The sequence below is a fragment of the Cydia splendana genome, chromosome 22 (genome assembly GCF_910591565.1).
Source record: "Cydia splendana chromosome 22, ilCydSple1.2, whole genome shotgun sequence".
In the NCBI taxonomy this organism is placed as follows: Eukaryota; Metazoa; Arthropoda; class Insecta; order Lepidoptera; family Tortricidae; genus Cydia; species Cydia splendana.
The window spans coordinates 7,367,821-7,380,728 of record NC_085981.1 but is presented as its reverse complement, the minus strand read 5'-3'; the positions used below and the strand labels follow the sequence as shown (position 1 = coordinate 7,380,728).

General features: G+C 37.8%; 2 protein-coding genes across 2 annotated transcripts in view; one reads left to right on the top strand and one right to left on the bottom strand.

Moving 5' to 3' along the window:
• Positions 1-2,242: 2,242 nt before the first annotated feature.
• Positions 2,243-3,024, bottom strand: LOC134801606 (protein lethal(2)essential for life-like). Its single transcript, XM_063774222.1, has one exon. It carries the CDS (start codon positions 2,876-2,878, stop codon positions 2,339-2,341), a length of 540 nt encoding a protein of 179 aa, XP_063630292.1. The 5' UTR covers positions 2,879-3,024; the 3' UTR covers positions 2,243-2,338.
• A 1,187-nt stretch (positions 3,025-4,211) lies between these two features.
• The window catches only part of LOC134801521 (plastin-2), a 72,994-nt gene continuing 64,297 nt past the window's right edge, over positions 4,212-12,908 (top strand). Inside the window, exon 1 of the mRNA XM_063774133.1 lies at positions 4,212-4,539. Within this exon, the coding sequence (XP_063630203.1) occupies positions 4,477-4,539 (63 nt within the window). The 5' untranslated portion in view covers positions 4,212-4,476. The remainder of the gene's footprint in view (positions 4,540-12,908) is intronic.

Genomic DNA, 12,908 nt, shown 5'->3' with positions numbered 1-12,908 from the left:
AGATGAAATATTTATTTATATATCTAACTAAGGCGTTAGATTTTAATAAGGCTGAGTGAATATATTTCCCAATTTACCACGTCGTTTTTAAACCTTATGTCAAAGTGATAAGGTGCAATTTTCAATAATATATGCCCGTTAAAGGGTTAATTATAACAAATTTAATATATTTTATTTCATCTTTGTTAACATGCATGCCTGTAACTACTTCATAGTCGACCATAGACTTGGTCTATTCCTTATTCTGTCGCCGCACACGCACGCTACTAGACGTAGTTACTTCGTTTTAGCTCTCAGTTATTAAATCCGTATGGATTAATGCTACGACTAACGATTTATCGCGTAATATCGCAATGAAAAAGTGTTAGTGATTCCATGATTCTCTCCAACGTATCCACAATTAGCCGCATTCACAACATTTGTGACGAATGGATCAACGTATAAGTACTATTTAGATAATTATTTACTTTAATTGTAGATACGCACCAAATTAAATTAGGATCGATTTGAAAGTTCAAGGAGAGTTTGACTTAACATATGTATACTTACATATAATATAATGCTGTTAATTTACCATTTCATAAGTCTTGTCAACAGTTACAGTGACAATTATAAATAGTGCTAACTTATTGAATAAAATGAAATTTTTATAACGAAGATATAATTAATGATAATTATAATAGAGCGTGTGTGAGAGAGACAGAGGATAAAGAAGATTAGTGTGATTGACTTCAACAACAAGAGTGCAGTTTTCATCTGATAAATATTAATTATTGTTTTTCAAGGCGCGCCTTGGCCCAAATGACAAAAACAAATCATAGTTTATTTAAATACATAACTTGCGATGTACAGTCACCTGCAATAATATGTTACTCTTCGAGGGCTGCAAAAATATCTGACACGGCCTTATCTGTAGAGCCATAAGAGCGTGTCACATATTTTTGCGGCCTTCGAAGAGTAACATATTATTGCAGGTGACTGTACCTACCTATAATAACTATACAACTATATATTATTATTAAATACTTATTGTGTGGGTAATTTGATTATTCCAGAACAAGAATAAATTACAAACTAATTTGGTTCTAGTATGAGCACGCAAATTATTTAGGCAACTCATGATACTCATGATAATTAGTAATGTCGTGTAATTACTCACGTTTTGTCTGGTCTTACAGACATTAAGTCTGTAATCTGTAATAGCGAGGTACCTTTCTAGAGCTTAAAGAGAACAGCGAATCTCAGCTAGGTAATTGAAAGTTACTCGTATTATTATATCAAAGTTTTCTCTTACATATTATGCCTAAATCATAACCATTTTTATAATAATTAGTGACTAATAGGTAGTTACAGATATTTCAAAGCAGGCTCTCATGAGCCATGCTTGATGATGAGGAGATATTTCCAAAGATCAAGAGTTCTCGAAAACTATCCTTAGGTCTGTTACTAATTCCATAACGCAGTTCCATAATTTTGGTAATAATAAGGTTCCACTTGTTTCTTAACTGTGTATTTTCAATAATTATATATTATGAATATGGGACACAAGTATGTTCCTGAGAGGCTAAACGTTATATCATTACGAGTTATTTATTGATGTTAAATTCTCTAAACATCTACAATAGTTTACCACGGACTAAGTACAAATATAATTACAGGATTAAACGAACTTACCTGAAGTGAAGTTCTATCCTGATTATATGAAGTACTTAGTCCGTGGTAGGAGCTTCCCTCCCTCCCAAGTTAACATTCATTTTGTTAACTTCTTCCCTTGTTAGCCTCTCGATTTTGCTCTAAACTTACTGATATATAATGTTGCCAGCGGCGGGGTTTTTTCTTTTTCTTTCTAGCTATTAAATTCGCGACGTTCTATGGCAGAACTGAGGACAACTACAATAGTTTACCACGTTTACTTCATATAATCAGGATAGAACTTCACTTCAGGTAAGTTCGTTTAATCCTGTAATTATAGGAAAGTGATAGGGGGCTGTCCATAAATTACGTCATCGATTTTTGACGATTTTTGACCCCCCCCCCCCTATAATCATCCAAAAATCATGCTTCAAATGACCCCATTTCCTCCTACTTCATGCTACCGTCATCCGATGTCCAGACCCCCCCCCCCCTAATTTGAAATGACGTAATTTATGAATAGCCCCTAGGTTACAGTGACGGATAGGGTACCTAGGTAATATAGGGTATAGGGACCGTTCAGGTGTGAAGCGAGTAAAACAATATAAGTATTAACAAATCTTATTTATTAGAACTTAAACAATCAGTCTTCCTATAGGAATGAGATACGATACGAGTATCACCAAATCAAATTAAAAGAACTAAATTACTTGTTAGTATTATCTCCATTGGCGTTTTCCTTCAGTTCCTTGCGAACGGGGCCGGTTTGCGCGATCGGTACCTTGCGTTCACCCTGGATCTCGGGAGGCACGACTCTCGGAGCAGTCACGGATAGCACACCATCGGACGAAAGACGAGATTCAACGGTCTCGGGCGTACAGCCTTCAGGCAACGCGTAGCGACGCTTAAACTGACGCGAAATGTAACCATGCTGATCTTTCTTCTCTTCGTGCTTCCCTTCAACCACTATGTAACCGTCAGTAGTCTTCACAGAAATCTCCTCCGGCGAGAAATGTTGCACGTCCAAGTTGATCTGGAACTTGTCTTTGTCGGCCTTGATGCTCGAGCCGAGATCGCGAGCAGCGGTAGCTAGCTGACGCCACGGGCGGTAGTACTCCCGGCTCATCAAGGGTCCAACGGTAGCGCTTAGAATGTCGTCCGGAGTCAACGCCAAGCCGAAATGCTGGTCCATCAACCGGCAGGGACGCTCGAGCTCGTAATCAAACAGGAACGGAAGCAGAGACATTTTTCTTGGTTCAAATAAACGCTTCTTGAAATAAATCGTGTGCTTTCAACAGCAATTGATGCAGAAGAACGAAATGAAGGCGTAATTTGCACTTGTTTCGAATCGTTTCGAACTCAACCGTTGTTTGAATTTGAATGACGTTCGACTGGCCCGCGCTGCGCGCTTTTATGTGCAGTGGCGCCCTCTCGAAACGAGTAGAATTTTCGCGATGGCAGGGGCGCTCAGGTTTGGGGTCGCTCGCTTCAATTATTTTATTTACAAGAAAAATATAGCTATTTTTGTGAAGAATATTAGTTGAATGTTTGCAATTAATGTGATACAAATATCTATAAGGACGTAACTAAATATTGTAAAATGGATAATTCTAAATTTTTTTACTCATATATTGACGCATATATTTCTTTCACTTTCCATAATTAAGTAGTCCTGTTATATAACACAAATAACAGGTAATTTCCGCTTTGTAACGCTTTATTGAGTCGCTAACTTTGCATAATGTGCTCATTTTATGAAACTAAATTGACGCGTTGAACCTGCAATCTAAAAGGCCTAACTGAATTTTCAGGTTCTTCCGCTAGCTAAAACATTCATAAAAATCATCATGTTCATCCAACTGACTGAACTGATCTATGATTGATGATGTAACTGGCTTTAATGGTTAAGCTCGCGTAGCAACACTTTTTGAAACTAGTTTGATCGCCCAGACGCCCACTTCACCTTCAATAGATAACAAATATCTATTTAAATATGTAGTAGGTAGTTCTAGAATTAAAAATTTGCAAATAAGTGAGTCAAAAGACTATAAAATAAATTTATTGAAACATACTAAGTTACGACCTATTTGTCCAAACTGAAATACTTGTATCCCCGAAAAAGGCGTACCTATGTCGAAATGTTATAATTTTTTTAAATTAAAACAGCATTCGTTAAAAGCGACCCAATGTTTAAGAGTCCCTGATAGAATGATGGAGAAGATTCTACGTTCAAATGACAAGCCCTGATCATTCTGGATTGTTCTTTACTAGTTATACGCCATCTAGTGCCGAGTAGCGGAATGATTTGGTTTTACAGCTAGGTGACGAATTCAGTATTTTTTCTTCAACACTAGATGGCGCTGTAGTACAGATAAAGGCATTGTTGCCATATTAAGAAGGAAAGAATTGTATAAAAATCTTCTCGAGGAAGATTTTTATAAAATTACATATTTAATTCTTATATAAGTATCTATTCACTATAATTATATGTATAAAGCAAAACTAAATAATTGAATAAAATTCATTGAAATAAACTTGAATTACGGCAACACTTTAGGGGTGCGCTGCGCTGCGGCAGGCTGGTCGAGCAAGTTTTGCCGTTCGTTTTCGCAGTGAATGTTTGTGATTACGCTGCCTGTGGCGTGCGTATTTGATTTGCAAAAACACTTTATATCAGAAAAGTTTTAGTGCTGTGATTATTATTGTATATCTTTTATATTTTTATACGTATTTAGTGTGTAAGTGAAAGAAGTGCGAGTTTATTCTTTACGCACCTCGGAACAATTTCGCAGGATTGTGGTAGATGTTGTGATCTTAGTTTTTGTGGATTATTCATTAGTGACGATGGCAGACAATACCAAATTAACTGATGAGGAAAGGGCTGAAATCCGCGAGCAGTTTGCGCAGGTAAATATTTATTTATAATACCTATTTTTTAAGTTACAATCCGGCGGGACCGGGCTAAGTTACGATCTATAGATTCTATTTGTATAGGAAAATAGTGGTAATATTTGCAGTTTACGCAGCATTCTTGAATTCTTTGCCTTATAAGGACAGCAATTGCATCGTTTTTGCGTCGTTAAACCGTGTGTGGTCCGGACTGCCTTGAAGAAAATAACCTAGGTTGGGGGGGCGTGCTTAACAACTTTAAAAAGCTAGGTTTTTTATTTACCAAGGTGTCAGTAATTATGCCAAGGTAGTTGATTAAAGTTCCATGTAAAGTTGTAGTTGGCTGTATGGCTATTTATTATCTTATCAACTTGATTTATATCCAATCCAACTGATATCAGATACACTTGACCCACAGTCATTCAACCACTCTACATACAATATGTAATGCTAAGTAAGAATATATTACTAGTTGAGTAAATAATGTATACTGTAAACCATTAACTTTCAAGGAAATTGGACCTTTAAAGTACTGAGAGTGATCAAAAATAAATTTAATCTAATAATAACTAAATTTCATTATTTTATTAAGTTGAGTTGCCTCAGATTGTCAAGATGTCATGAATTCAATTTATTTTAATAACTACAGTTACTGGTAGGTAATTATAATTTATTATAATTAAATATTTTTATTTATTCATTATACCTACTTAAAATGGTACAAAAACAAACGAGTATGACATTTAAAACATACCTGCCAATAACAATGCTTAAATATGGACTATAATTAATTATACATTATTAAGTTAACCCTATTTGAACATTAAACAATAAATGAGTCGCTTAACTTCAAATTCGGGTAAATCCATCTGTCAGATTATGCGATTTTGGTATTAAGAAAAGGCAATAGGGTAGATATTTGCTGAGAGGGTCGAATGGATTTACCCGAGTTTGAAGTTAAGGGACACAAATATTTTAAAGACATTAAAACAGTATTATAATGAAATATAGTAAAGTAAAAATGCTGTTCTAAATGTATCATGTTTCATTAAAACTTCCACACAAAAACAACATCTTCAAGGCCACATACTTTAATTAATTCAACACAATCAGCAGAACAAGCACTTATTGATTTAGTTGACATCATCGGTATATATATGCATCAATCCAATATACCAGGGGTCACCAAATGGCGGACCGCGGTCCGGATGCGGACCGCCAACCTACACAATTTTAATACATATTTAATAAACTCAAGTAGAAACGGACCGCGATGGTCACATTATTTTAAAAAATCGGACCCCTGAAGAAACTAATTGGTGACCCTTGCAATATACTGTATCAATCAATATGATTAAATTATAAGATACAAGGTTCCTGCAACTTTGTCTAGGAGGAATGATGATAATGGTTAGTACAAACTACCCTATGTGCTTCCCCGGGCCACAAAGTTTCTCCATACCAAATATCATCTAAAAAAGTTCAGCGGTTTAAGCGTGTAGAGTTAACAGCAGATTTACTTTTGCATTAGTAGGGACTAATGTGTTTTGCCTGTAATTGCATATTTTTACAACTTGTTGAATATCATGCTCTTCACCTTATTTACAAGACTCAAGTCAAACAAACTAGTGGCTCTGTGACCTGTAGACCTCGCGAGCCCCCATGACTCCGCCATTTTGAAAAATATTGAAAAACTGGATCTGCAAAAAGTCCTTTACCTATCCAACCTGCTCACCAAATTCCATGAGAATTGGTTAAAAAACCGGGCAAGTGCGAGTCGTACTCGCGCACGATGGGTTCCGTACCATAATGCAAAAAAAAAGCAAAAAAAAAAACGGTCACCCATCCAAGTACTGACCACTCCCGACGTTGCTTAACTTTGGTCAAAAATCACGTTTGTTGTATGGGAGCCCCATTTAAATCTTTATTTTATTCTGTTTTTAGTATTTGTTGTTATAGCGGCAACAGAAATACATCATCTGTGAAAATTTCAACTGTCTAGCTATCACGGTTCGTGAGATACAGCCTGGTGACAGACAGACGGACGGACGGACGGACGGACTGACGGACGGACGGACGGACGGACAGCGAAGTCTTAGTAATAGGGTCCCGACGAATGATTGAATTTTAGCTAAAGCTGAAATGGAGACCATCGCTTTCACTCGGTCAAATAGGTCACTTAATACAGAATTTCTGTTCAGATTAGGTCCTTTTAATTGTTCTTTAGTGTATTACATTTAAGTAACCACAAGTAGTTCACTAAGTATATACTTCATTTAACCACAGAATAACTAATAGTACTACCGTACAGAAAATTCACTCCTTCACAAAAGTCAAGTTTAGGTATAAAATTATACCTATACTCGCCGCCTGCAACAAAATTGAAACTTATTACCGCGCACGAACCGTGAATCTCCTTTGCGCGAGCGCCACGTGACGCGACGATCGTGCGGTCGAGCGGCAGCCCACTGCCATACGCCTGCCCTGCCCGGGAGGCCAGCCGGCCAAATGTACCTAAACTGCGTAGTGACATCCCCCTGATTTAACCTAGTTTCCTAGTTCAAGAGACTTAGACAAAAGCTTCATAAAATATTTACACCCAGTATTGACCAGTCCTTGTCTTGTTACACAGAGTTCCATTGTATTAGTGTATACCTACTGATCAGAATAGTTATTGGTTTTTTTATGAAATGTATTAGTCCGGCTAACCTAACATTGCACCAACAAACTTTGCAACAACTTTGAACCGAACTAACTTTGCAACAACTTTGGACCATATAAAGTAACGGAGTGTCATTGTCATACCCCGAGACTTTGGGTGTGGTGTGGGAACGATCTCGTGTAGGTATAATTGTAAAATAGTCAACAAACTATGAATTAAAAATATGTATTTTACTCCAAGTGTGCTTAGTTGTTAATGTTAAAATACTTTTTGTTTCTACAGTTTTTATCTAATTTACAGTTTTTGCAGAGTTAGTTTGGTCAGACTGTATTCAAGAACATTTCACTTCTATGCATGAACATTTTTTTTACCATTATTATCTAGCATGAACATTTATTTTACTATCTGAGGAAGTTCGACGCAAAAGGGTTTGGGAACCCATGGTCAGGCGTGGCTTACTCCGCGATTTCGTCGCTTTGCAACAGGTAGCTAAAAGTACATCCGTTCCACAACAATTTTGGTGGTTAGCCATAAGCCGCGCGTGGCGCTGTCGCCACCTAGCGGCCATATCTGTCCTGATCGTAACAGACGCGTTTTGTTAGAGAGTGAGTCTTCTGTACCTAGTACTATTATTTATTCTGTGCCATGGTATATGTATCTCTGTTCTCTATATCCCGTAACATAAAAATACGACCTTACTCATCCATTTACATACATGTAATGTAAGTATTACATATAGTACATGTATGCATGCGTCACTTACATTACCCAAGAGGTATTTGTTCTGAGCCACATGTTTTAGTATTCAAAAAGCGTGTGTAATTGTCTCCTTGACATGTTTTAGCCATGAACAAGTGTAGCTATCAGTCTTACATATTTTAGTACATAATGGGAAACCAGGCTGAGTTTATTTTGCTTTTCGTTTGTAAGTTTGAGTAATTGTTTCTGTTTAAAATATAATTTAGTATCATCATCTTCCTCGCGTTGTCCCGGCATTTTGCCACGGCTCGTGGGAGCCTGGGGTCCGCTGGGCAACTAATTTAGTATATTGAAGATATATTTTAGTCATCATCATAATTTAAGAGCATGGCTCTTGTCAGTAGAGTATGCGCCAGTTTCCGCGGTCCTCGGCCAGGTTCTTTAGGTCCCTGTAAGACACGACATTTGCTTTTGCTTTTAGTTGTTGTGTATAGCTTGCTCGTGGGTTTTCTCGTCCTCTCCTAGCTTCGATCTTGCTTGCTTGCTTGCTTGAATATAGTTTTAAAGAAAGTCAATATATTTTAGTATTTAATTGATAAGGTAGAAATTACCACCCACCTACCTATACTGGCGCCATCTGTAAAATGTTTCGACCGGCCAACCCCATTGACTACCGATATTACTGAGAAACTGACTCCATCATACATAGTATATTTTTTATCATCTTAATACTATTACGATATTATACATGTATAGATAAAGTAAGTACATGGTTATTAAAAGTGATGATAAAAACAGATGACTAATAAACATTACTACAACGACGTCAACATCATAATAGTGAATGGCTATGTCGCACATATATATAGGTACTTATGTATTTACAAGTTTGATTTTTTCACTGCTCCAAGCGGTAGAAGACCTGAGTATTTGATATTAAAATGATCTCTATTCATCCACGCGTCCCTGAGAAAAAGTGTTCCTTTTTTGTCGACGGAGCTACGAACCCCTAAAAACAGAGCTTGAGGGTTCACCCCTTCAAACAAACTGTTTATTTCTCTTGAATCTCAAGTGGAAACGCAGTAGAATAAACAGGGTATCACGGGAAGTAGTACTTCAGTTAATTTTAGCGTTAGCTGCACGTGTTGTTTGACGAAATGCAGACAGGTAGGCATCTGCCGTCGTTACAAACGTTCACCCAACACCCAACGCTAGCGAGCTAAAACCCAATACACACTGGCAGTACCGTCTTTATCATAAGGGCACACGGGGCCCGTGCCCAGGGCCCTCATCTTCAGGGGGGCCCGAAGGACAGACAGTAACAGTATATTTGATTACCCATAATAAATAGAAGATCATAGTAGAAAAATGTTAGTTTAATTCGCTTTTTCTACTTTCCAAAAGGGCCCCAAATTCGTATGGGGCCCCAGCATAGTTTAAGACGACCCTGCACACTGGACGCAGTTGTTTTGAACTATATCTCGGTATACCTCTCGCGTGAAATGATCGTCCCTAAATGACAGTTCCATCAAGCTTTTGGGTGGGATTAATGTAAAAAACAAATTGATTGATTATATTTGTAAAAAAAGGGAATGTGCTAAACTTCCAAAAAATCATTCATGCGAGAAGTATTACGCTGTTGTAGTTTTCTATCTCGCAAGTTTTGTCTTTTTTTTTGTTAGTCCCACCCTTTAGCAACCATCGATACACGCCTGACTGAACAATGTTAAGCTTTTTAAAATATTTTAATTGTGTGAACGTGAAATATGTACCTACCTAACTGTAAACGATCCAATTAAGAATCTTAGCATGCATGTCTTGTCAAAGAGATAACTTATCGGTTGTTTTAATTAACCAATGCATGGGACAAAAACATTTCTCTTTTTGTTGCGCATATTGAGTCACAGCATTCCAGTAGGTAATTAATAAATTATAATATTGTTTTCCATTACATTCTAATGTCTTTTGCCTCTTTTGGACTTCAAATAACTTAATTTGTACCAATTTTAGTTAATAGATTTTTCCTTTTTTATTTATTGTTGGACGTGCCACATTATTACAATCTATAAATTGATCGGCACCATCGGGACCGGCAATCCAAGGATGTGGGTTCGAGTCCCACGTTGGCCAGAGTTGATCATCGTTGATTTTTTAATTGTGATTGACATCTGTATTTTACTAATTTCTACTGTATCAAGGCATTTTGTCAATGTTCTTTTCGCTTAGCAGCGAAGTAAAAATAGATATCATTAACACAAACCGGGCAATTTGAGTTAATTGTCAGTTTTTTCCATTGCTGACTTTAAAATGCAAACGTGGACTTCACTAAGCTTGGCTACACAGACCAAATAACACTGATCCTCCATTCCTCATAATTCTTACGAGTCTAGGGTTCAAATTGTACTAGAAACTAGATCATAATCGAGTTTTGTGAATAGATTAGTCCTAATAGCCGTAATGAAGGTAATTAATGTACTGGCAACGATGCCTAGCGTTCGATGCATCGGCCTTGGCGAAGAATGTGGTCGAATGACGTAAGAGCATGTGACCCGTGTGACCTGTTGTAATATAATACCTATTAAAGGCTTCTGTATGTAGGATGGTCAATGTTTGACCCTTTAAAGTATACTTTACATTTTCATTGAATCCTATTTGTTATAGGTGGCCAACTGGCCACCATGCACTAATCAATGAAAATCTGAGGCATCACCGAAAGGGTCCTACGGCAGACTGGTTCCATTGCGTGATGTACCATCACGCTCCGCGATTGTTGCGCCATTAGGGTCCTAGCTAAATTAGTTGTTCAATACTTACGCTATAGAATTTCCAATTTAGCAAGAACCCTAATGGCATAACAATCCCGTGTGGTGACTGTACATATCAGCTTTTGTCTTTGCTTGTCGTAATTTTTGCGACAGTCACGAATCTTTCTTGAGTCAAGTCGTTTTTTCGAGTCTTTCGTCTTTTATTTTTTTTTATCTTTTATCAATAATTAGCGGAGAGAGATCGACCTATCTGCTAACCGAACTGACGACCGTGTTTATATATTTCTATCTGTTTCACTCTTGCTGCGATTACGCAAGTGTGAATGAGAAATTTTCAGTGTACCCCGGTAATCAGTTCGTGTAAGAGGGCCCCGGATCGCCCTTACCTGCACTTACTTGTTCAGAGGTTATGAATCTTTCTGTCGGTCGACGATCGGTTCATAACTTCATACATCAAGTGCTAAAATCATTGTCCGGCCCAATATTCGGCGGTTATCGACCCCACCCATATACGGCGAAGAGATTAGCCTTAACACAACAACAGGAAACACCCATGATTCCAATCTAAAATTGTATGAACCTTAATAGCTTTCTGTTTTGTAGTTCATTGGCATTGGCGCTATGTTATGATATCGAATGTCTGGGGGCCTAGCCAAGGTGACAATCCTCTGCAGAAAGCGAAACGCTGAGATAAACATAAATAATGTAAGGAAATTATAGCGTTCCGTCTCGTTTTCTGAAAACGATTGTTATTACCTAGGCCCCCAGTTCAGAAAGCCTTTAGTCATCGCATTTTATCGATATAGACAAAGCATCTATCCGTTTCTAATAAGTGCGAGGGAGACGAGATCATTACATGCAGTTGTAAAATATAACATACTTAGGGCCAGTTGCACCAACCACAATTGACTGACTGATCAACATCACTCAGCAGCGAACGAACGCTTTAACGGTAACAGTGGGGCTACCGCGAATACCGAAAATCGTCAATTGCGGGGATCTTACTCTTTTACTCCAATGAAGGCGTAATTAGAGTGACAGAGAAAAATGCCCGCAATTGACGATTTTCGGTATTGGCGGTAGCCCTACAGACGGTTTGGTGCAACCGACCCTTAATGTATTCAAATGAATTCTTTGTCAACCAATGACAGCGTCGTGATATCCCTAAGACGAAAGAGCAAAAAAAAAACGCTGCAAAAAGTATCCTCATTTCTTACCAGTATTACTAGACCTCTCTACTTCTTTAGTAAGTAAGGTCTTAAGATGAATTGGTTGACCTTCTACAGGCCTTACTCTATCGGATGGTCTTTAATGGCAATGACCGATGTCTGGGTAAAAGGTGTTCCAAACACTTTGCAAGTCGAACTTCGATCTTAGAATGGATGGATTTCAAACTCACACTGGTTCTTTTAACCCTTTAAACGCCACGCATATCGTGCGCGGCGAGTCATTTTAAAGGGGCCCACTGATTAACAGTCCGCCGGACGGCATCGGCCTGTCAGTTAGAACAAAATGTTGACAGTTCCGAACAACTGACAGGCCGATATCGTCCGGCGGACTGTTAATCAGTGGGCCCCTTAAGGGCTGATTTAGACGGCGCGCGAACTCGCATGCGAGTTACATTGCGGACTGTTGGTTCCGTCCAATTCAACCGACCGTTCAAAAACCGCAATGTAATGAAACTCGCATGCGAGTTCTCGCATCGTCTAAATGAGCCGCCGCGTATTGGTCTAAGATACCACATATATGGTCGACCTTCACCAATTTGTCTGACGGCTGAAATTATGAAAATATGAAAGAAAATATGTTCCAGGACATAAATAAATAGAGTTGCCTAAAGAAATATGGTCAAGGCTATTTTTAATAAATTTTTGAAAAAAAAATTTTTCGGCAAATTTCACCGATTTGTCTGACGATCGAAATAAGTTTCAATGGAAAGTATACAACTTGTACAACATAAATCATCTAGGTATCGAATCTGTCAAAAAAATATGAAAAACATCATGAAAATAGTGCTTAAAAATCTCAATCAAATAAAATTAAAACAAACTTGATCAGTTCAGCCGTTTATGAGTTATTGCTAAAAGTCTTCCCTTCTTATTTTCATTAAAAGCCTGGCAACCCTCATTTGTGACCGGATTTTCGCAGGCAGCCCTATACCATTGTATTTGCAATAAAATTACCATCATTTTGATGTATAATTCAAGCGTCAGACAGATGAGTGCAATTATCGATATAAAATCACCTCTTTAAACACGGCA